Genomic DNA, 27,904 nt, shown 5'->3' with positions numbered 1-27,904 from the left:
TTGCCTGGAGAATCCTAAGGACAGAACACAACTGAGCTACTAACACTTTTCTCACTTCTTTTTTTTTTCATTCCCACCACCTCCTAGAGCAGGTGTAAAGATCTATTGAGATGATGAACATACGTCTCATGATATCACAGCAGTCAAGAAATGGAAGTTTCCCTCGTCATCATCAACACCATTATTATTTTACCAAGAACACAACATAGTTGCACACATGGAGAAAGGTTCACAGCATGATTCCTCTCCTGCACAGGCAGAGTCCATCACCCAACAGACACACATCAAGAGACAATGAACACAGACATAAGTCACGATGCGCTGGAGGTGAATTGATCTTTTTTTTTTTTTTTTTAAAGCAAGAGACAGAGACTGATGGGTTTGCTGTAATCTGCAGATTACTCCAGAGCTGCATTATATATGTGGACTTACTCTTTTAAAGATCACCCACATGCAAAATTTTGCTAAATCTGATTTTTAGTTCAGCAGGCATGATATTCAAATCTTTATTCAAGCCCTTTAAAGACACTCCTACATTTTCACCCAGAAACTGTATTCCCAGATATCCAGAGACAGGAATAACCTGACATACAGAAAAAGATATAAATTTCAAGGCTGCTCATCACATCTTTAAACACCCAAAGTTGGGATATAAGTGTGTAAGAGTGGGAGGTCTCTCAACCCTCCACCACTGTCATCCACATCTACCATTTTTAGGAACATGCTTGTGTTGACCAAAGACTACGAGAGGAGGCTCAAGCCTTCTTTCTCCACTATGCTTGCTGCTCCAGCCTGGCCTGGACAAACTCTCTTTCCCACGACTTTTGCCTCCACCCTCTTCCACTGCTGACTCTGGGCATCGTCCTGGGGTCTTCTTGCCTCTCTTCAAAGTTCTCACATCCCCATCTGGACTTCGCTCCCCCACGTCACTCTCCAAACTTCCAGAGACCTCTGGTCAGTTTTGGTTCTCTCTTCCTTCTCTGCCTGGAGAGGTGGCCATGCCCCCTGTCTCACCAGCAGCCTGTTTGGTGTGTTCATCCGCCATAGCCGTCCAGGAGCACCAGGACCAAAAGTTACCAGTCCAGCAACCCTAAGAGTCTCACTGCATCTCACCGCTGAGCTTCTCCCCATACCATCCTTACTGCCTGGGACATCTTCTCCCCGACTCCCTACTTCCCTGCTGGACTTGCAAGCTACTCATCTGCTCTGACCTCAGCCTCTCTGCTCCCAGGCTACACCCTAGCTCCCATCACTCCATGTTATGATCACCTGTTTATATCTCCTTGGTTCCAGAGGTTCTCACCCTATTCCTCCTCTTTCCTGCATCCTTCCCCACCCACATCCTCACTGCAGATGATGGACCTCAGTCTGATGGATAAATCCATAGGTAGTTATTGAATAAATAACTATATCTGCATGATAGTCATTCAGTTCAGTTCAGTTGCTCAGTCATGTTTGACTGTTTGCAACCCCATGGACTGCAGCATGCCAGGCTTCCCTGTCTATCAGCAACTCCTGGAGTTTACTCAGACTCATGCCCTTCGCAGTGGTGATGCCATTCAACCATCTCATCCTCTGTCATCCCCTTCTCCTCCCGCCTTCAATCTTTCCCAGCATCAGGGTTTTTTCCAATGAGTCAGTTCTTCACATCAGGTGGCCAAAGTATTGGAGCTTCAGCTTCAACATCAGTCCTTCCAATGAATATTCAGGACTGATTTCCTTTAGGATTGACTGGTTTGATGGCCTGTTAGGCAACCACTAAAAATTTGTTCAGGATTCCCTGGTGGCTCAGTGGTAAAGAACCCACCTACAGTGCAGGAGATGCAGGTTCCATCACTTGGTTGGGAAGACCCCCTGGAGGAGGGCATGGCAACCGACTCCAGTATTCTTACCTGGAGAATCCTATGGACAGAGAAGCCTGGCAGGCTATATATGATCCACAGGGTTGCAAAAAGTCAAACAAAGCTAAAGCCACTGAGCATGCATATACACAAAAATTATTCACTTGGAGTATATGATAATATACAGGAATGATCCAGCATGTTAAATATTTTAAAAGAAACAAAACTGTATTTATACTACAATCTACAGGGGGCAGTAAGAGAGAAATACAACAATATTGGAACAACGTTTGCAGGGCTATGGAATCAAAGACATTATTTTTTTCCTCTCTTTATTCTACTTTCTGCATTTTCAAACATTTCTGCAATGAGATAAACAGAGGAAGAAAATTAAAATCTTGCAAGGAGCATCTTAGCATACATGCACCTTAGCTCCCAGAGTATGACAACATGGGGCACATTATGATGATGGATTGTATTTTCACAGCTTCAATAAAGAGCATTACCTCTCCTTGGGGAAAATATTCAGTTTTTTTTTTTTTTAATCACCTTTCACACTGAAAGCTGGCGTAAGAACCACTATTGTTCAGCCCTTGACTCCTTCAGTCAGTTCATTCCATGATGAATTGTTCCTGAAGCAGACAGGCTGGCTAGGAGGTCTGCACAGTGAACACTGTAGACAGGAGGCGTATGCCCCTCTCCTAGTGACCCATCAGCTGTCTAACCATTTCTTCAGGGAGCAATTTGAGTTATTTAATATTCTCCAGTTGCCACTTGCAACAAAGAGGATGCTGACTCCCGTTCTCGACCCATGGTTCACCATCACCATGCCCTTGACATGTGGAAGGGCCACACAGGATAGACACTGCCCATCTGGCATGAGTTTAGGGAGACCCCACTTTGCACAACTGTGTGGAACCCTAAAATGACCATGCAAGCCAAAATCACTCAAAGTGATCTTAATAATCAAGGTGAAAAATTAGAAGAGTTTCATAATCTTTGAAAAACTTTTTAAAAACCTTAAAAACTCTCTTATTGATGGTTATAAATGTATAGGGAAGTAGAAGAGTAAAACTAGTATTTTATTTAGTACCCAGTCATGTAAAACACTATATACACTGAGAATTCTTGTTTTTTTTTTTGTTTTGTTTTTTTTTTTTTGTAAAAATTGTAACTAGGCTAGTTTCAACAGTGCCGGCTCCCTCTGCTTGTTGGATAACTTATGATGCTGGGCAAGCATCTTTCTTTGCCTTGGAGAACTGCATTTCTAAGTTTAGATCAGCTTCCAAGATTCTGTTCTCCGCACCTTCAATGTTGTGAAATATCTTTAAGAGTTCCTTTAACATGAAATATGTTGCCAGTGTCACCACCCCTAAGACATCTTACTTTTTTTTTTTTTGGTCACAGGCACTTGCCTCATTTATGCCAATTAGTTCAGCTTGACTTAGTTCCCCTGGCTATACAGAATTTCAAGTGGTTGCAACTTCAGCATTCCCAGAGTGGGAGATTTCCTCTATAACTGCATTTTACATTCAATCCAAATTCTTCTTCCAGCATTATCACTTTTCTCTCTCTCTCTCTCTCTCTTTTCTGAACAGCATCTTTGTGGGCCAAATGCCCTCTTTTGACTACCCATTTTTGGAAAATGTCACGTGGGTTTATCACCTGGAAATAAGGAGGCACCATCACTATATGTTTTGCTGTCTGTGTGTGAATTCACAGACCCACAGGGACCAACCAGTGACAGACACTGAAAGAAATGACTTGGTCACGGATCACGATGCTTGTATGTTATTTACTTAGTGATCCTTGGGCTGGAGAGCAACTGGTAAGGTTTGTTCTTGATGCAGTTACTCACAGTTACCATTCAGGGGCAGCTGAAATCTGGGTTGTGTGATTGGGGCACTGGCATTATTGAACTAAATTGTGGTGCTGAAATCTGTACATGTTGGAATGGTGCAAAGTTAAGATTGCCTATACCCAGAGAGTGCGGCCAGGGGGAAGAGTGGCATTTGGGGGGAAAAAAAAATTGGACTGCTCTGGGATCAGATTTGAAGACATGCCATTTGTTCACTCAGTCATTCAAATGCACAAATACCCAGCACCTAGGAAGTACAGGTGGGTACCAGGTGTTGAGTTGTGTACAGAGGAAGCATGCGCGTCTAAGATACATATCTGCTGATGCTGCATGAGACAGGACTCTAGGTCCTATGTTTCAGAAGGGCCAGGTTCCCATCCTATCTTATGATCTGAGCTCAGTCACCCCTCTTGGCTGGGACTAGGAACTAAGGTTCTTTAGTTATAAGGAACAGAAATTGACGCAGGTTAACATAAGCAGGAAGGAAGTTATTGGAAGGTCCAGAGGGAATCACAGAATCTAGGAGACACAGAAGCTGGACAAGCGGCCTCAGAAGGAGCCGGGCAGGACTGGGAACTCAATTTCGGGGATCTATGGCCATTCCAGCCACTTATCTCTGTGCAAACTGTCTCAAAATTCAGTGTCTTCACCGAATGAAATGAGCATGAATTCCTTTCGATCTAAATTCTGGCCCATGTCTTCAAACAGAAACCATTTATTTTGCTCATGGGTCTGTAACGTGAGTAGCTCTTGGTGCCGATGGCGTCACTGCTGAACAACCTGCCCAGGATCTCTCAGCTGATGAGTGGTGAGGAGGGATCCTGGAATCAGAAGGGGCATGCCTGGGGATTCCCACCACCCAGGCGACCACCCGTCAGCATCCAGTCCTGTCAGAATACTGGGGTCCAGCCAGGGATTATGGACAACAGGGTTTAAACTGTAATTCTTTACAAAATAGCAACGACTGTCTTCAGCAAGTCAGGGTGGAGGACTGAGCTCCATCAGAAAAGACTCGGGAGACAGAATAACCACAAGCAGATGCAGGACTTTAGAACCTGGGTCAAACCAACCAACTATTCAAACAAACAAACAAACAAACAAACAAAAAAAAACATTTTTGAGATACCTGGAGACATTGCTAAAATGAGCCAGAATTAATCAATGTTTGTTTATGCTGCACTGAAGTAGAGCTGATTCACTAACATGGACCAGAATTTAGATTGAAAGGAATTAGTACCCATTTTGTTCAGTGAGATACTGATACTTGGTTATGCAAAAAAAACACCCTCACCTTTCAGAGGTGCCTGCTGATGTAGGGGTAAAATAACAGTCTTGAATTCACTTTAAAAAATAATTTTTTTTGGGGGGGGGCCTTACGACACAGCATGCAGAACTTCCCAGACCAGGGATTGAACCCATACTCCCTGGATGCACAGAGTCTTCACCACTGGACCACCATAGAAATCCAGCACTTAAAAACTCTTAAGCCAAGGGACTTCCCTGATGGTCCTGTGGCTAAGGATCCACACTCCAAAGGCAGGGGTTCGACCCCTGGTCAGGGAGTTAGATCTCCCATGCTGCAACCAAATTTGCATGCCACAACTAAAAAGATTCCGTGTGCTGCAACTAAGACACAATGCAGCCAAATGAATCAATAAATATATATTTTAAAAAATTCTTAAGCCAAAAGAATGGGAAGGTAAATGAAGAAAGTACAGCAAAATCTTGAGAGCAGCTGAAAGATGAGGGGATGGGTGGAAAACAATCGATATACAATTTTCTCTTTTGGTACATATTTGAAAGGTTTTGTTAAGACTTTATTGAAATTGTGAAAAGAAAATCAGAAGCTGATAATGACAGTACAAGTAGCTCCCTTTTACTGAGATGTAAGCACAATATGCACATGATTGCACTTAATACAAAAAGCCCGAGTGGCAGGCACTTCTCCCCCTGCTTCAGGGAGGGGGAAACTGGATAGGAGGCTGAAGAACCTGCCAAAGGTGCCCAGCTGTGCCAGGAGCGGAGCCCAGGCCCAGCAGCCCCTGGGGTCATGGCTGCAACCTCAGCAGGGCAAGGGGGCAGGAGGATGCAGGAGGCCAGGCTGGTCCAGAGGAGGCCCAACGGCTGCAGTTGGAGATCCCATCTCTGCTTGGGGCAGCCGGAGCCTCTGAGCAGCCTTTGTTCTGCCTCAATGTGCCATTCAGACCAGGGTTCTTAAGGACAATGGGTCCCACTGTTCAAAGGGGCAATGCCCATCCTGGGCAGCACAGGAGTCCCAGGTGGGTCCTAGTCCCCAGGCAGGCTGGCAACTGCAATTGAGGTTCAGGCAGAGAAGTCCAGATTCTGTCAGGGGACAAGCACATGTCACTTTGCACATGTGCTTGGAATGCACTAGAATGTATCTCAATACACCACCACTCCTGACCCAGGAAAGGCTGCTCCCTTTGATGCCAAAGCACCTGTTCTTCACAGAGCTGTGATCACCCCCACCACTTACCCTGCAGTGGAGGGGACCCCTTCTCTCATTGACCCATCTGGATTAATTTCACCCACACGTGCCTGGGACAGGTGCAGTTCTAGCTGCATGTCCAGCATAAGCACTGTGCCAGGCAGTCCTGGGTTCAAGTCAAGAGACCCTTCAAAACTGGGTGCAGAACCAGAGCTGAATGGGCCACCTGTCACTGCTCTGTCAGTCTGACTAAGCAGTGCGGAGATCAGGAGAGTGGGTTCTACAGGCAGATGGCCAGCATTCAAACCCCGGCTTGGCTCTTTACAAACCAAGTGATGCTGGGCAAGTGCCCAAGCCTCACCTTTCTCCTTTGTAAAATGCAGACAACACACACACATACACACATACATTGGGGTTTGTGGGGATCCAATAAGATGAAGCATTTAGCATTGCAATTGACATAGAATATGTGCTCAGTAAATGGTCAATCATAATAATGGCTCAAAATCCTTCAAGCTAGGCTTCAGCAGTATGTGAACCAAGAACCGCCAGCTGTGCAAGCTGGGTTTTGAAGAGGCAGAGGAACCAGAGATCAAATTGCCAACATTCACTGGATCATGGAGAAAGCAAGGGAATTCTAGAAAAACATCTGCTTCATTGACTATGCTAAAGGCTTTGACTGTGTGGATCACAACAAACTGTGGAAAATTCTGAAAGAGATGGGAGTACCAGACCATATGACCTGTCTCTTGAGAAACCTGTATGCAGGTCAAGAAGCAACAGTTAGAACCAGACATGGAACAACAGACTGGTTCAAAGGAAAGGAATATGATAAAGTAGATATTGTCACCCTGCTTATTTAAATTTTATGCAGACTACATCATGCAAAATGCCTGGCTGGATGAATCACAAGCTGAAATCAAGATTGCTGGGAGAAATATCAACAATTTCAGATATGCAGATGATACCACTCTAAAGGCAGAAAGTGAGGAGGAACTAAAGAGCCTCTTCATGACGGTGAAAGAGGAGAGTGAAAAAGCTGGCTTAAAACTCAGCATTCAAAAAACTAAGATCATGGCATCTGGTCCCATCATGGCAAATAGAAGGAAAAAAGTGGAAGCAGTGACAGATTTTATTTTCTTGGGCTCCAAAATCATGGTGGACGGTCACTGAAGCCAGGAAATTAAAAGATGCTTGCTCCTTGGAAGGAAAGCCATGACAAATCTAAACAGTGTAATAAAAAGCAGAGATATCACTTTGCCAACAAAAGTCCGTGTAGTCAAAGCTATGGTTTTTCCAGTAGTCATGTATGGATGTGAGAGTCGGACCATAAAGAAGGCTGAGCACTGAAGAATTGTCGCTTTCAAATTGTGGTACTGGAGAAGACTCTTGAGAGTCCCTTCGACTGTAAGGAGATCAAACCAGTCAATCCTAAAGGAAATCAACCCTAAATATTCATTGAAGAACTGTTGCTGAGGCTGAAGTGCCAGTACTTCGGCCACCCGATGCGAAGAGCTGACTCATTGGAAAAGACCCCGATGCTGGGAAAGAGTGAGGACAGGAGGAGAAGAGGGAGCAGAGGATGAGATGGTGAGGCAACATCACCAACTCAATATACATGAATTTGAGCAAGCTCTGGGAGATAGTGGAGGAGAGTAGTCTGGTGTGCTGCAGCCCACAGGGTCACAAAGAGTCTGACTTAGCAACTGAACAACAATAATAGCTATTATGTTTGTTTCATTATTGTTTAATGATGAAGACCAGGTGAGTAACTCTGCATGAGGGCTAACTGTGCTAAGTAACAGGACTCCCTAGGGCACCATGGGGCTAGTGGAAAGCAAACTATTCTGCAAGCCAACGGGGAGAACTAGGGGTGCAGAGCATAGAGTCTCACGGAAATATGTCGTCACCAAATTGAGCCCAAGAAGACCAGGTGCCAGGTGTGTGTGAGCACCTGAGTGATGCTTACTGATACTGTTCTGACCACTTGGCAGTGTTCAAAGCTGGCTGATCCACCCTTCTTCCTGCCAGCCCTCTCTCTCCCTTCCCTTCCAGGATTCTCCTGGGTCTGTGACTCCAGAGCCTTCTTGTTTTATCTTCTAGCTGGGTGGACAACAAGAATTCTCATTCTCTGTCCCTTAGATGTTGGTGCTCTGGCCTCAGCTCTCTTTCTTTGTTCCTTTCGCCCCCACCTCACTCTCCCTGCCCAGAGATATGGGTATCTTCTGTGCCTCGTGCATAGTGGGCACTCCAGAAATATTTTGTTGAATGAACAAATGGGTGAACGACCTTGTTCTTCAATGTTGTACATCTGGCATCTCACCTCCCTCTGGCATGTAAGAGGATCAGTAAATACCGGTTGTTGAACACAAGGGGAAAAGTGTTCAACCTCATTGGCATTCAGACATGCATTAAAACAAGTATTTTTTTCATCTATGATATCTGCAAAGGTCAAATAAATTAGAATACCCAATGCTGATCAGCATGAGATAAAATAGAGAAACTTTCTGGAGAATAATTGGGCAGTGGGTGTCAAGAACATTAAGCACATTCATAATTTCTACATAAAGTTGCACGTGCAGGATTCTCTCTGAGCAAAATTATTTCAGATTTAGGGGGAAGAATGGGAATAGGGTGTCTTCTTACAAACATAGGATTCTTTCCCTCAGTGTTAGTTATAAAGGAAAATAGGCAGCCTAATTATCCAGCAGTCGGAGGTGATGAGTTGAACTATGACATCTCTCAGGGGAAGAGTGTGCAGCCAATAAAATGATGGTATTTGGAGGCAGGGCTGAGGGAACCTGTTACACACCCCTCATCCCTGAAAATACACAAGGAAGATGGACCAAAGGGAAAAACATATCTTTCTTAATGGTAAATTGGGGGGGGGGGAATGAGCTAGGGACCCCCACTCCACTGCCCCACCTCCTGGGCCTGCGGGGAGAGACAGATCTAAAGGCTGGTCTCTGAAATGAGGGAAACAGGCTTCTTGTTGGAGCAGAGACCTTAATACTATAGCTCCGCCCAGCAGAGAAAAATGGTCCAATGAGTGACAGGCTCTCACCAGTTCCACCAATCACAAAAGCCAAGGGAAGTGGGGTCAAGGATTCTGCCCTCCTCACTACAGCACAATAGGACTATTTGCAGAGGAGCCTGGGGGGCTACAGTCCACGGGGTTGCAAAGAGTCACACATGACTTACGACTAAACGACAATAACTCATAGGGTATCGAATAATTGATCCTTTGAGATTTTCCCCTTTGGCGCAGTGGTAAAGAATCCACCTGCAAATGTGGGAAACATAGGTTCGATCCCTGTGTCAGGAAGATCCTCTGGATTTTGGCAACCCACTCCAGTATTCTTGCCTGGAAAACTCCATGGACAGAGGAGCCTGGCGAGTGGACTACATTTCATGGGCTTGCAGAATCGGACATGACTGAGTGTCTGAGCATATTGCATTTGTGGGGTCTAGCGCAAAGTGAAAATGCAGAGGATAAAAGGCAGGGAGAAGTATCACTAAAGGTACAAAAATATAAAGCTTTCCATTTTTACCCATGACTGGTCCTAGTTATTTGCTATTTAATGACAGTTGAAAAAAAAAGTTTAAATTATTAACATGGATTTTATCGGCCAGTGTATTGTGTAACTACAGCTTTAAATGCAAATGGAAGAGCATTGAACTAGAATGCAGAATCACTGAATTACACAATTTGTATCTGGGAGCTCCTGCAGGTATACATAGCTTGTTCGTATAAGAGCAGTAAGAACACTGCACGTTTTTATTTCACTCTTTGACGCCTGAGGGTTTTAGACACATATCTCCACTCTCAGTGATGAATGAGGGTTGATGGGAACAGGAACTATGGTCCGCCTTTCCCTTTCTTTTGATGCCATCATTTTCAGCAGTAATGACTAGCTAGACCAGGGATGTTCTCAAGAGTAACAAAGGTTATGTTAGGGTTCCTTGGTCCATGTGCTTCTTACAATGCCACTGCCTCCTTCCAGCATTCAAAACAAGTTTTCTGGTTCAAAAAGAAAGCATGGCCTCTCCAGGCTATCAGTGCCTCTGTTTACACCATCACGGACATGCTGACTGGTGCTGACTCACAGAATTCTGGTGGCTCCAGGATGCTCAGAAGCTCCGTGATATTCCAAGTGACCCCAGGTAAGTGTGACATGGAAGCCGCTTAAGGAACAGTGGAGTCGCTTGTTGCACGTGTCACTTCTGTTCACCGTCATGCTCCACTATCCTATCAAAGGTAACTTACAAAACACAGGTTTAAGGACACAATTATTAAAGATTTCAAGGTGGGGACAGTGGAGAATTAAACCAAGAACAAGGTTCTTGGTCCTTCTGAGCATGTGAGCATGGGGCCTACCTGGATTGCATGCCCAGAAAACCAGCCCTTCAGCAAAGGGACTGGAAAATTCTTATAACCTCATGCTTAATGAGAAAAGTACCCTTCAAAATGGTTTATATGGAAAGATTAAGCTTTTATTAAAAACAGACATGGACATTTGCAAAAGATGGGAAGGAGCTATGGCAAGTGGCTAACAATGTTCATCTAGAGGCCATTCTTTTCTCTTTATCTGCATTGTTACTTTATAATCCTTCCTATTAAGCACCAGCCTTTCACACAGCCATGCTTCAGGTCTCAAGACCTAAAACACCTCTCAGCGAAACATCCGTTAGCTATGCTGACTTTAAAGATAAAGACCAAAAGCTGCAGCAGGTAAAAACAACCAGGAGATGATGTGGAAGCATTGTATTAGCATTTGATTCCCTCTTGCAGAAAGAAAATGAGAAAACCTCTATCTACTTCGTGACTGCACCAACCTTGAAGTGAGGTTTAACTGCACCAACCTTTAACTGGCCTCCACGACAGTTTGAGGAAACTGATAACAATAATAGCCTCTGCCCAGAGTGGACTGTTGGGAGTCCATGAGGCCTTGTGGAATCCCAGGGCAGGAAGCAGTACAGGGAAACTGCAGCTCAGAGAGGTGATGTGACTTTACAGGGGACAGCCCCCGGTGTCCCATTTCAGCCTCCCACCCTGCCCCCACGCCAGAAGTGGAAACAACGTCAGCTCATGAAACCCCAGGAAAGCTTATGAAAGGGACAGTTCTAAGTGGAAGCAAAAGGAACCAAGATTTCAAAAATCAAAGGCCGGCTCTCCCGCTTTCCCTCTGGGCTGGCTCAGGTCACTGTCAGACATAACCTCCCCTCTCAGCTCAATTTCCCTAAGGCTGGAGATGAAGTTGGGTCAGCCAGTCTGATATTTCTGTGGGCTCTGGGTGTATTAGTCATTCAGTCGTGTCCTACTCTTTGCAACCCCATGTACTACAGAGCCCGTCTGTCCACGGAATTCTCCAGGCAAGAATACTGGAGTGGACTGCCATCCCCTTCTCCAGGGTTCTTCCCAACCCAGGGATCAAACTCCATCTCCCACATGGCAGGCAGAGTCTTTACCATCTGAACCATCAGGGAATATGCAGCCAAGAGCTAGTCTGACTCCAGCTCCTAAAGAACAGACATTGTTATTCATGGACAATATCTACTAAGTCCTGACTGTGCCCCAGGCCCTGGGCTGGGCATGATCACATGCACCAAGCCATTTAATGCCATGAGTCCACCGAATGTATTCCATTCACAAAGCATGGTGGGGAGTCCACAGAGAAGGTGCAACATCAAACACTTGCACATCCCTCACTTCAAGTGACCTGCTGAAAAACCTGGAACAGAAACTAAGGCTCCCGCCCAAGATTACAGACCCAGAGCAGACCTCACCAGGAATGCAGGTCTCCAGACCCCACCAGGAACCTAGGTCTCCTGACAGCAGACCTTGGGATCCCTCATGTGGCTGGAAGTACCAGGAGGGGAAATCAGAACTCTGCAACTTTGATTTGAGTTCGTGAAAGAGACCAAAGAGGATTTCCAAAACAGAACACACACACACACACACACACACACACACACACACAAACAGCTACCTCCTGGCTTTAAGTATCTTGTGTTTTGGTCGTGAGTGACAGGGCAGCTTTTCCGTTTTCTCGACAATCAGTAAAGGCTGTATGAGTAGGGGTGCTGCTGGCTGCAAGAAACAGACTTGGCTTCAAGTTTGAAGCAATGAGTAAATATAGCAGCTTATGGAACTGGAAGCCCAGAGGTAGGGTGAACATTAGGCCTGGTTAATCCAGGAGTCACCAACATCTCACTCACTGTCTACTCTGACAGCAACTGTGTTGTTGTCTTAAGACTGGCTTCCACCATGGTCTCAAGGCAGCTGCTGGGGGCAGGGGGGGGGGGGCTTCCGTGTTCCATCACAAGAAAGGGACCAGCTTCCTGCAGCTCTCTCTACTCTCCACTCAACCTCCAGAAAGGACTTCCATGTTCATTTTCGAACCAGTCACTGCAAGGGAGAATGGAAGTACCCTGGTTCATCCCTGCCTGAGCAGAGCCAGATGCAGAAAAGGATGTGTTTGGTAAATGCTACTGCATGAAAGAGGATGAACGTATTTCCTAGATTCAGTCTAGCCTAGCCTAGAAATGTCTATTTAACTCATGCTAAAGCTGAGTCTGGGTTTCCCTGGGGGCTCAGTGATAAAGAATCCAACTGCTAATGCAGGAGACTTGGGTTCAGTCCCTGAGTCAGGAAGATCCCCTGAAGAAGGAAATGGCAACCCACTCCAGTATTCTTTCCTGGGAAATCCCATGGACACAGGAGCCTGGCAGGCTACAGTCTACAGGGTCGTAAAAAGAGCTGGACATGACTTCAAGACTAATCAAACAAATGAAAACCTGAGTTCTAGGACTGCAGCAAGAGAACATAGCCAGGAAGAGTCCTTCTTAAAGTCATATTTGGCTCTTGAGAAAAGTCTAAACAGAGACACCTTGGCATTCTCTGATCCCTGGGACCCCTTTCTCTAGGGCTCATGTCCTTCCACTGTCCTGAGAACCTTAACGGTACTGCTCTCCCCCAACACACATCCATTCTGCAAAGTCCTCTGTGCTCCACGGTGACACATGCCCATGGCTAGTGACCACAAGGTGTTAATGAATGACTAACAAAACCGAAACTCTTCCCAAGGTATTTGGGATTTTACAAGAGGAAACTGAGGAACTGGGCTCCCACTGGAAAGGATGACATTTAACTCAAGACCTGAAGGATGAGAAGGAAGAGCAGGAGGTGGGTGTTCCAGGTAGTGGACACAGCCAGTGCAAATACCTTGAAAGGAAAAAATGCCCTGCTTAAGGAACAGGAAGTAGATCACAGTCACTGGGGTGTTGTGTGTGTTTGCGGCCAAATGACCAGCTGGAACAGGGATTTGTACACTTGGCACTTTTACAAACTCCCAGCATCCATTATTTGCTTGTGAAGCTCCTCCAGGAACAAGACTTTTAAATTCTAACAGTACCATGTATAAAATGCTTCCAATAGGCCAAAAGCACTGTGCCAGATGCTGTCTATATTAGCATAACCACCGATATCCCCAATAATTCTTTAAGACAAGTCATTATGACTTCTCTGTTTAAAGGGGGAAGTGAAGCTCAGAAAGGTTTAGTAACTTGTGCCTGTTGCACAGCGCATGAAGATTCAGAAGTAGGACTTGAACGCAAGTCTGTCTGACATCGGAGGCTTCCCTGGTGGCTCAAGTGGTGAAAGAATCCGCTTGCAATGCAAGAGCCACAGGAGACATGGGTTCGATCCCTGGGTCAGGAAGGTTTCCTGAAGGAGGGCATGGCAACCCACTCCAGTATTCTTGCCTGGAGAATCCTCGTGGACAGAAGAGCCTGGCAGGCAACAGTCCATGGGGTCACAAAGAGTCAACAGGGACTCAGCCGAGCATGCACGAGTGCTGTCTGACACCCAAATCCGTGACCTACTCTGTGCTCTGAGCACAAAATATGGGCAAGATGCAATAGCAGGAAGGTCTGTTTCCATGCAGGGTGGCCAGAAATCTCATATAATTCTAATACTTATTGTTACTGCTTTCTTGGCTAGACCCTGTTCTCTGAGGGCAGGAACTCTGAATCCTGTTTCTTGCTGCACTTCTAGGATCAGAGCCCTATCCCCTGCACACAGTGGCACTCAGTCTGGGATGTGGACAAAGGCTAAGCCTCAGTTTCTTCATCTATGAAATGGGCATGTGCGGTATGCGGAACTCCTGTGAGGCCTCAACATATAATGGGTTCTCCACACACGTAGGCTGCTAGTTCACAATTTGTAGTTCTGGGGTCAGACCTTCATCCACCATCTCACCTGTGCTGTGCTGTGCTTAGTCACTCAGTTGTGTCCAACTCTTTGCAACCCCACAGACTGTAACCTGCCAGGCCCCTCTGTCCATGGGGATTCTCTAGGCAAGAACACTGGAGTGGGTTGCCATGCCCTCATCCAGGGGATCTTCCTAACCCAGGGATCAAACTCAGGTCTCCTACATTGCAGGTGGATTTTTTTACCATCTGAGCCACCAGGGAAGCCCACCATCTCACCTAACCCCCACATAAACCCTAAAACTTGTAGACAGAGTGGTATTATTCACTCCCATTTCACAGATGGGGAAAGAGATTTGTCCACATAATGGGGCTCCCTTCTAGAATACAGGCTGCCTGGGGGCAGGACCTGTGTCCAGTTCCCAGGGCTAAAGCACTAGTAGATGGTCAGTAAATATTTGTTGCATGAATGAAGAATTAACAATCATCACCTCCTACTCTGATAACTATGCACGTCTCCCTTGTTCCTCCCTTCTAAGAGCTGGTGAATTCATGAGAAAAACAGGGAGAGACAGGATAAAGAAGGAATTAGGGTTTGCCAATGTCCACCATGAGTCAGGCAGTGCTTTTTACTTTAAGTCACACAGACCAGCGCCTTGTTCCAGCATCCTCCATGCACAGATGAGAAAGGAGAGGCTTCTTCCAGAAAGCCAGATCAGGATGACCTGCCAAGATCCCCTCTCCTGGCTCCAGCCAGACCACTGGGGGACCTGCCAGCAACTCAGCAGCCTTTCACCTCTGCCTCTCAGCAGGCTGCCAGCAAAAAGAACACCCAGGAAACACACTGATCCTTCCTTGGCCTCTCCAAGACCGGCGACAAAGGACCCTTTTCAGATGCTCTGGACCCCCGCTTCCCCAGGAAACCCCTAACTTGAGGTAGGGCCCTCAGCTAGCCCGAGCAGCCCTGCCCCCTCTCCCTACACACACCTATCAGCAAAGCGTGACTCAGCGCTTCTCCTCCGGGGAGCGGGGAGCGCCACTCTCCACCCTATACTCCGCCCAGGTCACACATCCAGCCTCAGAATCCCGGGGTCGGGACGCCTGGGAGCCCACCCCGCGCTGATCCGGCGCTCTCCAGGCCTCCGCAGAGCTCCGACGGGCTCCTCGGCCTCATTTCCGGCGGAGCCTGGCATCGGCGCTGGCTGGACAGCGCCCGGAGTCGAGTCACCACCGCTCGGAGCCCACACGGGTTCCTGACCCGGGTTCTCACGCGCCCCAACCCCGCGGCACGCAAAGCCCTGGGCTCCTCCCACGGAAGCACCCACCAGGGGACCTCTTGCTAAAACCCACCAACACCTCTGCAGCCAGTCCGGCAGCCCCTAGGGAAGACGCAGTCAAGCCCCTTAACCCGGGAAGGTCTCCGGGCACAAGGGGTCCCCACCAATGCATGCCGACACCCCGCGCGGCCGGCCCTTCCCGGTCCGCAATGGAGGCTCCAATCCGCGGGCGCCTGGCTAAGGCCTGGGAGCTTCCCCACCGTTCCCTGGGCAGGGTGGAGCCGGGGTACACTTGAAGTTGCTACTGGCTTGTAAGAAGGGGTCGCTGACCCTCTAGATCCCACCAGCCTCGGAATGCGGAGTAAGGCCAATTTTGGGGCATTTCCAATGCAGGGCCTGTGTGGGGAAGCAGGTTCCACTTCGGGGCTCACCAGTGTAGGGTCAGCTGTTCCTGTCTCATTTTATTCTCCAGGAAGGAAAGATCCACCCCAAACCTGCCACCTTCTCTCACCCCGCTAAGGGACCTTGCTTCTGCCCACAGGGAGGGGCCGAAAACCTCGAGCCTCTGGGGCAATCTGGCCACGGAATATTTTTTTTTTCTCCTCCTGGGTCGCTCTTAGTCTCCGGGGAGTGGGCAGCCTAGAAAATTCTGCCGGGCTCTGGACTGGGATGAAAGGGCAAACCCAGGATTTTAAGCCACTAAATTCGCCTGGGATGTCTTCACCAGAGTAGCCGCAGAGGTGGCCTTTACAAAAAATGAGGGCCGGGGACGATTCAGGGTGCCACCAGGCCTGGAGGCGGAAAGCTGCCCGCCGGAGGGCGGCGCGGAGGAGGGCGCTGCCCTGTCCGGCTACGGAGCAGCAGGAGACCGACGCCCTCCGGCTCCCTCCCTCCCGGACCCGGGCGGGGGTGGGGTAGGGTGGGGTGGGGGGACACGACACACAGCGCGCGGTCCAAACCTTCGGAGGGCATTCGGTGCGACGGCATCCCCACGCCGCGGCCGGCCGGAAGGGGCCTCAGACAACACGTACGTTACCTTCAGTCACATAGCTGTGGTCCCGCAGGAAGCTGTGGTTAATTTTCCGCGTGTCCGTGTCCTCGCCCATTGAAGGCCGTGCCCGGTGCCCTGGGCATGCCCCGCCGCCGCACACCGATGCAATCCGCAGAGGTCGCGCCGGGCGCGCGGGCCATGCCGCCGCAGCCTAGCAAGGGCGCGGGCCGCCGGGGCCCCGGAGGGCGGGCATCGCGCGACCAGGGGGCGGCCGGGGAACGGGCGAGGGCGGCCGAGGCGGGCGCCGCGGTCAGGCTTGAGCGCGGCGGGCGGGCGGCGGCCGCGGGTGGGGACGGGCCGGGTCCCGGGCGCGCATCCCGGCCGGCGGTGCGCGCTGCGTCCGTGCGCCCCGGCGGCGGCGGCGGCGGCTGGGTGCCGGTGCGCCTGGCTGCGGCGGCGGCGGCGGCGGGAGGGGACGCGCGCGGCGCTGCGCCGACCGAGCCGGGGCCGAGCCGGGCTGCGCGGACTGGGGCCGCCGCCGCCGCCGCCGCCGCCGCCGCTGTCGCAGGCCCCTCCCTCGCGCCGCCCGCTCCTCCGCCCCCGCGGCCCGCGCCTCCCGCCGCGCGCCCGCCGCCCAGCACCCTGCAGGTGGAGCCGCGACCCCCGGCAGAAGCTGCCCTCTGCGCTCTCAGCCTCACGGATGGACACCTTTGGTCCCTGGGTATGCCAGCGGGCGAGGGAGGAAGGAGTTGACCAGCTGGCGGGAGGCACTGGGCAGCTGAGCATTTGGGGGCCACTTTGCGTGCCCGGTGGCTCAGACGATAAAGCGCCTGCCTGCTATGCGGGAGCCCCGGGTTCAATCCCTGGGTCGGGAAGATCCCCTGGAGAAGGAAATGGCAACCCACTGCAGTACTCTTGCCTGGAAAATCCCATGGACGGAGGAGCCTGGCGTTCTATAGTCCATGGGGTCGCAAAGAGTCGGACACGACCGAGCGACTTCACTTTTTTTTTTTGCGTGCCCAGGTACTCCTGGTGGGTGGAGAGCTTAGAAGAGAGGAGGACCTTCAGAGGTGCTGGGGGCGGGTAAATGGATCCACTTCTGCCCAACCGCACAGACACCAGCAGGTCTTCTTAGGTGTTCAGCAACACCTCTTTGGAAAGGGACAGATGGAAAGGTGCAGACTGCCCCCGACGGGTACCAGGGCTGAAGGGGCCCTTGGCCCGAAATAGGAAGCCAAAACCCAGGTTGGGGTGCAGCTGGTCTCTCGAACCCCTGCAATTTTGTGATGCTCTCCTCCTCTCAACTGTTAGGGGGTGGGGGAGGGGGACTCCAAGCATTCCCCAAACTGCAGTGGAGGCAGAAGAGTCCAGAAGGGGCTAAGGCAGGAGGCTGGGGTTATGGGAAAGGCTGGAGAAGGTGGAAGCCCCCTGAGGTTTCTGGCTGGAGAGTGAGAGGGAGTTTCTGAAGCTAGAGCTGGGGTTTTATTCCTTAGAAACACCCAGAATAAAGTTCCTCCCCACCCTCACAAGCACCCTGCAGGGCATAATTGAAAGGGCAGGACCCAGGAGGGGCTTGGGGCTCTGCCAACATCCCCTGGATGCTGAGCAACCCAGGGCAGGTCCCCTACCTGTCCCCTACCTCAGCTTCCTCAACCACGCCCACCTCTTAGCACAAGTATGCAGATTTAGTGCAAGGACCAGGGAAATGCAGGGACCCTGTGGATGTAAAAAGTGAAAGTGAAGTCGCTCAGTCTTGTCCGACTCTTTGCGACCCCATGGACTGTAGCCTACCAGACTCCTCGGTCCATGGGATTTCCCAGGCAAGGATACTGGAGTGGGTTGCCATTTTCTCCTCTAGGGGATCTTCCCGACCCAGGGATCGAACCCGGGTCTCCCACATTGCAGGCAGACACTTTACCATTTGAGCCACCAGGGAAGTGAAAGAGGTTGATATTCACACCTTCTCTTACCCACCAGCCTGGGCTGCTCTAGTCCCTTGAATCTAAAACCGGAGTCCCACTCTCTGTCCATTCCCCTCTACCCTCTCTAACTCAGTACGGAAAGTGGCTGTGACCTCAGACACTGGAAGACGGACAGACTGGGTTCAAGCCCTAACGGTGAGGTAGCCCTGGGCAAGCACAACCTCACCTGTTTACTGGATGTGATCACAGGGTTAGTGTGGCCAGTCCATGCCTGGCCTCACAGGTGCTCTGGAATGTTCGTTGTTATCATCAGGCTGAGCCTCACTTCTCTGAACTTGGAAAGATCCCTCACCCCATCTGTGAGTGCTGAAACATCCACCCCATCTTCTGGGATACCCTGGATTACCATGAATAGGGGCTTGACCTGGCCCAACACAGTGATCTACCCCTTTCATCAGCCTCTGACCCAGGCTGGGGACCTGGGAGTTTATGGTCTTGAACCTTGCTGGGCCCCAAGGCTCAGTTTCAGCTACTTGCACCCCCGTGAAGTCTCCTCTGACTCCGTCGGGGTTCCTGAGAACTGTCTCCTCCATTCTGAAGCCCTCCCACACCAGCACCAAGGCTCCTCCCTCAACATCCTGCTCACTCCCACCCCAACCCTGCTCAACCTGACACCATCCATTGCTTCCTCTCTCATATCTGGAGGCATCTCTGTTTCTTGGCACAAAGCTGAGTTCTGCATCCTACTGCCTATCTGTCCTCGTGACTTCATCCTCTCTCTCTCTCTATGGCCTCCTCCTTATTGTTTCATTTGTGATGAATGTTTGTTGACCATCTACTATGTGAGGACATGTTTCCAGCACAGTGGTAATGAGAACAGAACAGACCAAACTCTCTGCTCTTATGGGGTTGATCTATTAGTGGAGCAAGATCAGCAAGACAATATACATATATAGCATGGACGTCATGATGAGTGAGAAGTGAAAGTGGGGTGCAGAGATGGAGGTGGATGGGGGTCTATTTTATAGAGTGGAGAGGACCCTTCTGAGAAGATGTAATTGTGTAATTGCTGTCACCTACATCAGGAAAAAAGACCACAGCTGTCCTCACGAGGTCTGTCTCATCACCCACTCTCTGCCCAGAAGATAACATTCACCTCGACTTCTAACACTGTAATTTTGCTGGTGGGAGTGGGGGTCTTTCTGTAAATAGAATCATAGAACATGAATATTTTTCTACCTGGTTTCTTCTGCTCAACATTGTTTCTGAGCTTCACTCAATTTTTTATATATGTGGTTTGTTCATTTTTCACTGTTGTATAGTATTCCGTTATACAGCTACACTGTATAATGTACCCTCCTGGTGATGAACATTTCGTTTGTTTTCTGTTGGAGGTTAAGTTCTCTTATTCTCCTCCTGACTTAGGGCCTTGGAAAAGTAAATGTCAAGATAAAGCCTCTATAAGCCAGAGTCCATGCATGATTACAAAGAACAGGGACCTCATTAGATGTATAAAACTAGTGAGAAATAAACATGTGCTGTGTTTGGGCACTGAGACTGGTGGATTATTTTTTCATTGCAACATAACCTCTCCTGTGGAGACCACTACATCCCTGTGTTCCGGCTGGTGGTGGCTAAACACTTCACATGTGTTATCTTGTACTGTCCTCAAACACGTGAGGACTCTTGTCTCAGCCAGAACGAAAACTAGGCTGTATTGTGACAATGGATGACCTTTCAGAATTCTGCGCCTTATGGAATCTATTTCTCACTCATGCCACATGCTCTTCACAAGTTGGCTGCAACTCTGACCCTTGTCATATTTATTCTGGGATCCAGGCTGATGGTGCAGCCCTACATTGGGCATTGCTGGGGTCATGGTAGAGGTGAAAGAGAGATCCGGGGCATGAGCTCACTCTTAGAACTTATTGGCCCAAGTAAGTGACATAACCACCACTCATGAGTTCAGAGGGCAGGGAGAAACACTATAGGTCACGTGGCCATTAATGACCTTATGACCTATGACCCTAATGGCACGTACAAGTACAATCCTCCACCAAGAAGGGAGGATATAGTACAAATGTTTTGCGCTAGAACGCAACCCACTACAGTACTCATTTTATAAATAAATAAACAAACACCAAGCCACTTCCTAAGTCACCCAGCTAGTAAGTAGCAGAGCTGAGATTTACCCAGGTCTGTGAGACTCCAGAGCTTGTACAGTCTGCCCATACAAGCTGATGCTGATGCAACTCTCTCTCTGCCACCTTCCCCTCTGTGACTACCCAGAGGGAGTTCCCACAGGGAGTTCAAGGTGGTCTCTTTTCATTTCTGGAAACCATCTGCCCTGCCCTGGAGTAGCTGCCTGAAACAGTAGTTGGATGGATCTTTTCTCCAGGGAAAGGCTAGACAGAAACCCACCCACCCACTCCCAGTCTAGGTCACAGTGCCTCTGGATGGAGACTTGTCTAACAACACTGAGATGCGCTGAGACCCATCAGATAGCAGTGTCATCAGGGAAGGACCCAGGGCTGTCATCTGGTCCCACACTCACAATTTTAGTCATTTTCTGCCATTGCAAAAGTGGCACATAATAAAAAATGTGTATATAAAGGAAAATAGACCAGGGATGATCTTGAATTCATTGTACCAGAAACCTTTTGGAGTGTCTTATTCCTAGGCCTTTCAAGGTAGTTTTTGTTTTTACACAACCATGATCCATGCTTTATATTCTGTATATATTTTAACGTGTGTGTGAGCATGCTAAGTCACTTAGTCGTGTTCAACTCCTTGTGACCCTATGGACCATAGCCCACAAGGCTTCTCTGTCCGTGGGATTCTCCAGGCAAGAATGCTGGAGTGGGTTGCCATGCCCTCATCCAGGTGATCTTCTCAACCTAGGAATCCAACCTGCATCTCTTATGTCTCCTGCATTGCCAGGCGGGTTCTTTACCACTAGTGCCACTTGGGAAGCCCCATTTATTTTAATGAGATAGTTCAAATAAACAAGAGACTGGAGTATATTATTACAATCCCCCGCTTTTGAATATTGATTCAAAAGGAATCAATATTAAGATTCTAACATGTTAGCTTCCAATCTTTTAATGTAAGAAATAGAATCAGAGACATTGAAGCTTTTTTGCATCTCTTTCTAGCCCTAATCCTCCCATTCTCTTTCCAAAGGGGAACACTGTCCCTAAATCTGTTTTCTTCTCATCCATGTTCTATTCTTTAACACATGTACATGCATTATATCATTTCATGTAATTTAAAAATGTATACAAACATTACCATATTGATTGTACCATATTGCAAATTGCTCTTTCTCTAAGCCTTGTTTTTCAGCTCTACCTGGTTTCTTCATTGATCACGAATGCTGGGAGAAAACAATCAATGGTGTGCTGGAGCCTGCCCCGAGAACCTTCTTGCTGATTGCGTTTCTCTTCCAGACTCTGTTCAGTAATATCACGGTAGTAACTAGAAATCAGCCCTATTGGGAATATGTATAGCACAGAAATCAGCAAATGCTACAGATTCTGGCTTTTCCACCTTGCTGCATGCATGCATGCAAGAGTCGCTTCAGTTTTATCGGAATCTCTGTGACCCTATGGACTATAGCCCAGACTGTAGCCTGCCAGGCTCCTCTGTCCATGGGGTTCTCCAGGCAAGGATACTGGAGTGAGTTGTCATGCCCTCCTCCAGGGGATCTTCCCAACCCAGGGATTGAACCCACGTCTCCTGCATCTCCTGCATTGCGGGCAGGTACTTTACCCACTGAGTCCTCTGCGAAGCCCTTCCCTCTAGATCAGTTTAGTTCAGTTCAGTTGCTCAGTCATGTCCAACTCTTTGCAACCCCATGAATTGCAGCACGCCAGGCCTCCCTGTCCAGCACCAACTCCCGGAGTTCACTCAGATTCACGTTCATCGAGTCAGTGATGCCATCTAGCCATCTCATCCTCTGTTGTCCCCTTCTCCTCCTGCCCCCAATCCCTCCCAGCATCACAGTCTTTTCCAATGAGTTAACTCTTCTCATGAGGTGGCCAAAGTACTGCAGTTTCAGCTTTAGCATCGTTCCTTCGAAAGAAATCCCAGGGCTGATCTCCTTCAGAATGGACTGGTTGGATCTCCTTGCAGTCCAAGGGACTCTCACGAGTCTTCTTCAGCACTACAGTTCAAAAGCATCAATTCTTCGGCACTCAGCCTTCACAGTCCAACTCTCACATCCATACATGACCACAGGAAAAACCATAGCCTTGACTAGACGGACCTTAGTCGGCAAAGCAATGTCTCTGCTTTTGAATATGCTATCTAGGTTGGTCATAACTTTTCTTCCAAGGAGTAAGCATCTTTCAATTTCATGGCTGCAGTCACCATCTGCAGTGATTTTGGAGCCCCAAAAAATAAAGTCTGACACTGTTTCCACTGTTCCCCCATCTATTTCCCATAAAGTGATGGGACCGCATGCCATGATCTTCGTTTTCTGAATGTTGAGCTTTAAGCCAACTTTTTCACTCTCCTCTTTCACTTTCATCAAGAGGCTTTTTAGTTCCTCTTCACTTTCTGCCATAAGGGTGGTGTCATCTGCATATCTGAGGTTATTGATATTTCTCCCTGCAATCTTGATTCCAGCTTGTGTTACTTCCAGCCCAGCGCTTCTCATGATGTACTCTGCATATAAGTTAAATAAGCAGGGTGACAATATACAGCCTTGATGTACTCATTTTCCTATTTGGAACCAGTCTGTTCCATGTCCAGTTCTAACTCTTGCTTCCTAGTTAAACATTGACAAGCATACCAGTGACTACAATTAATTTATTATTTCTCTCATCCTCTCCACCCACTTGGATGGATATTTAGATTGTTTCCAACCTGTCAGAGTTTCAGACAACAATTCAGTGACATCATTTTACCTGATTCCTCACACCCAAGTGTAATGGTTCTCCAGGAGGGACACCTGGAGGCAGGGTTACACTATATGTACATATTTCACTTCCTATATGTTGCCACATCGAGAAACAATTTATACTCCTGTATGGACTTCCCTGGTGGCTCAGATGGTAAAGAATCTGTTCACAATGTGTGAGACCTAGATTTGATCCCCTGGTTGGGAAGATCCCCTGGAGGAGGGCGTGGCAACCCACTCCAGTATTCTTGCCTGGAGAATCCCCATGAACAGAGGAGCCTGGCGGGCTGCAGTCCATGAGGTCACAGAGAGTCGGACACGACTGAGTGATTAAGCACAGCACACATTGAATTCTGAGTGTCACTGGAAACTGATATAAATGCACCTCAAGTTGGTGGGTCAGCTGATAGCCGGTAGTAGTTTAATTTGCATTTCCTGATTGCTAGTGAGGTTGAGAATCTCCATTTTCTCTTCTAAGAATTGCCTGTTACTCCCTTTCGACTTTTTTCTTACTGATTTTCTGGAGCTTCTTATATAGTTTTACTACCTGTTCTCTGTCTGTTCATGTGTGTTATGAAACATTCTCTGCTAATCTGTTGTTCATCTCTTAACTTTGTAGTACTGTTTTCCTTCAGAAGTTGCTAATTTTGATGTAGTGAAATTTATCAATATTTTCTCTGATGTATTTTGCCTTTTTGTCTCATTCACTATATCTCTATCTTGTGAGTATGAAGGTAGGCTATAGAATCTCTTTATATTTACATTTCGCCCCTCTAGAGCATAATGTTCTATCTGGAGGAAAGTAAAGCTCTAACTATATACTTTTTCCATATGAAGAACCTAGTATCCGAATCAATGCTCGACTAGCCTATCTTTCTCTCTCTAATTATAAAGCCAATTTCTTCTATACCAAGTTCTTGTATATATGTGGGCATGTTTCTGGGCTCTCTATTCTATTCCATTGGTCTTTTTTATCTGGCCCATGTGTCTTAGATAGTATAGTTTTTTAATAAGTCAATATCAAATAGATCAAATGGTATAGTCTTTGCTTTTCTTCAAAACTGTCTTGACTATTCATGGACCTTTGCATTTCTATATAAAATTTCAGCTTATCAGATCCCTGTTGTCACTTTTCTTGGAACAGCAAAGAATTTATAAATTTAAACTTATAGATCAAATCGAAAATGATATTTTCCACTTGGGAAATGAGAGTTTTCTAACGCTAAGTTGTCCCATTCATGGGCATGATCTATCTCTGTATTGATTCAGATGATCATTCATGTTCTTCAATTAAGCACTCTAATTTTCTTCCCAACAATAACAGCAAACATTTATATATTTGTACGTGCCAACTACTGAGCTAAACACTTTATATTTAACTCAGATTAATCTTCCCAACTTCCTAAAGATGTAAATATTATTACTGTCTCCCTTTTACAAATGGGGAAACCGGCAGGGTGGTCAAGTAATTTACCCACACCAGTCAGCAGTACAGCTGTAATGTAGAACCAGGCATTGTGGGTTGGAGGCCCTACTTTGACCCCCCACTGCTATACTGCTTCCATATGGAGCTTGTACATCTGTTCTTAGATTTCATCTTAAGTGCCCTATAGGTTTTACTGCCTTTGTGAATGGAGTTTGCCTCTCTTATATGTTCTAAATGGTATTGCTCTTCAGGAGAAGTGTTACTGACTTTTGTGTGCTGTCTTGTACCCAGAGGTTGTGTTGATCTATCATATGGTTTTAAATAGTTTGAGAGCAGATTATCTTGGATTTTCCATGTAGACCATCATGTCTGCAGTTAAAGACAGTTTGCGCTTTTCCTTGCCATTCTTTCCCCATTTGCTGTCTGGCTCAGTTGGTTCCACTATAACATAGAGTTGAATAGCACTGGCGACAGAAGGCATTTTTGTCTTTGGTCTAGTAATGCTTTTAAAGTTCCATGTGAAAAAAAAAAAGTGTTTGCTGTTGGGTTTTCTCATCCCTCCTAATTTTCTGGGAGAATTTGTCAAAAATGAATATCAAAACTTGTCTAATGTGGGTGTTTTTTGTTTGGCTAGTTGCTTTGTTTTGCTGTACCTATCCATATGATCATTGGCTTTTTGCCTTTGATCTATTAAAGCAGTGAATTAAATTAATAGTTTATCTTTAAACCATTCTTGCATTCCCAGGATGGACTAGACATAGTCATAAAGTTTTATTGACACAGAGCCATATTCATTCATTTATGCATTTTCTAGGGCCACTTTCACACTATAATTGCAGAGTTGTGTAGTTGCAGGAGAGACCATATGTCCTCAAGCCTAAAATATTTACAATCTGGTTTTTTAAGGAAAGTCTATTAACTTTTTCTAGAAGTTTTATAATTTTGGATTTTCCATTTTGGTCTATGATCCATTTTGAATTAATTCTTGTGTATGATGTGAGACATGGCTTTTTTTTTAAAGTTGTTTTAGCACCAATTGTCTGTTTATTCTCCACTGAACTACCTTTTTATTTTTGCTGAAAATCAGCGATATCAGCTGCCATAAACGTGTGGGTCTTTGTCTGGGTTCTCTATTCTATTCCATTGATATACTTGTTTACTTTGACACAATACTATTAATACCAATGTCAATTACTGAAGCTTTATATTGAGTTCTTGAGATTAAATCATATTAGTCCTCTCAACAAACTACAAATAGAAGTGAAATTCCTTAATTTGACAAAGGACATTTCTGAAAAACCTATAGATTTAATGGTCTTAAATATGAAATAGTTTCCCCCATAACAAGGGACAAGGCAAAGACAGCCATTTATACCAGGACTATTCAGCATTGTACTAGAGGTTACAGCCAGTGCAATAAAGCAAGAAAGAGAAATAAAAGACATTCAAATTAGGAGAAAGGAAGTAAAACTTGTTTTGATTCACAGAAGACATGATTGTCCATATCAAAATCCAATAGGAGCTATAAAAAACTGCCAGAATTAATAATAAATTCAATAAGTTTTCAGGATATAAGATCAATCAAAGTCTAAATTTTAAAGATATCATTTATAATATGAGATACGGAGAAATAAATCTAAAAACAGATGTGAAAAACCTATGCACTGGAAATTAGAAAACATGAGATAAATTAAAGAAGACCTAAATAAGTGGAAAGTGTCCTATATGTTGGAAGACTCAATATTGTTAACATGTCAGTTCTCCTCAAATTGATCTATGAACTTGACACAGTCCAAATTAAAATGCCTTTTTTAAACTGACAAACTGTTTCTAACATTCATACAGAAATGGAACTATATATATATATATATTTTTTTTTTTAAGATTCTTTTCTATTATAAGTAATTTTTTTTGGCCAGGAAACTGTTGTTTACTTCACATTCTCTGGACCAAAGTAAAAACATCACAACAACTCCCAGCACTGCCTTTAAAAGAGGGCATCTCATTTCAGTAAAAACAAATGCACTTCAACAGTCAGGATGAGGAAGCAATCTAAATGTTCATCAATGGATGGCATGGAATATTAGTCAGCTTTAAAAAAAGAACAGAATAATGCCGTTTGCAGCAACATGGATGGATCTAGAGACTGTCATCCTAAGTGAAGTAAGTTAGACAAAGACAAATGCTACATGAATTGCTTTTATGTGGAAATCAAAAAAAGTATGTTACAAAGGAACCTATTTACAAAACAGAAATAGACTCACAGATTTGGAGATTGGGACTGACGTAGACACATTACTATATATAAAATAAATAATAAGGACCTACTGGGTAGCACAGGGGGCTCTACACAATACTGTAATGCCTACACAGGAAAGGAGTCAAAAAAAGAATTGATATATGTGTAGCTGATTCATTTTGCTGAACACAGGAAACTAACACAACACTATAAATCAACTATATTCCAATAAAAATTAATTAAAAACAACAACAACAAAAATAAAGTCACCTCACCACCTCCACTGCAAACCTAGAAGTACTTTGAAGGTGTGTAGTGCAGTTTTTATAATGATTCTCATCCACAAAGACACAACACACATTTGGTACAACACTGTGCAATCCAGGGGCCCTCAACACTAGGGAATTTTAATATTCATTTAAAACTTACTCCTTTCCAAAAAAATCGTTTGAGATATTCAGTTCAGTCACTCAGTCGTGTCCAACTGACCCCAGTTGTGTGACCCCAGGGGCTACAGCAGGCCAGGCTTCCCTGTCCATCACCAACTCCCAGAGCTTGCTCAAACTCAAGTCCATCCAGTCGGTGATGCTATCCAACCATTTCATCCTCTGTTGTCTCCTTCTCCTTCTTCTCCCAATCTTTCCCAGCAACGGAGTCTTTTCCAGTGAGTCAGTTTTTCACATCAGGTGGCCAAAGTATTGGAGCTTCAGCTTCACCCATCAGTCCATCCAATGAATATTCAGGACTGATTTCCTTTAGGATGGACTTGTTTCATCTCCTTGCAGTC

The 27,904-nt window shown here is 46.6% G+C and overlaps 1 protein-coding gene across 1 annotated transcript in view; it reads right to left on the bottom strand.

Annotated features, from left to right (window-relative positions):
• Positions 1 to 17,150, bottom strand: part of PPP2R2C (protein phosphatase 2 regulatory subunit Bgamma) — a 163,745-nt gene extending 146,595 nt beyond the window's left edge. The window contains exon 1 of the mRNA XM_069594687.1: positions 16,673 to 17,150. Coding sequence (XP_069450788.1) covers positions 16,673 to 16,742 — 70 coding nt within the window. The 5' untranslated portion in view covers positions 16,743 to 17,150. The remainder of the gene's footprint in view (positions 1 to 16,672) is intronic.
• Positions 17,151 to 27,904: the final 10,754 nt, after the last annotated feature.

The sequence above is a fragment of the Ovis canadensis genome, chromosome 6 (genome assembly GCF_042477335.2).
Source record: "Ovis canadensis isolate MfBH-ARS-UI-01 breed Bighorn chromosome 6, ARS-UI_OviCan_v2, whole genome shotgun sequence".
Taxonomy (NCBI): Eukaryota; Metazoa; Chordata; class Mammalia; order Artiodactyla; family Bovidae; genus Ovis; species Ovis canadensis.
Note: the sequence above shows the minus strand (reverse complement) of the source record. Positions and strands in the feature narration are given on the sequence as shown.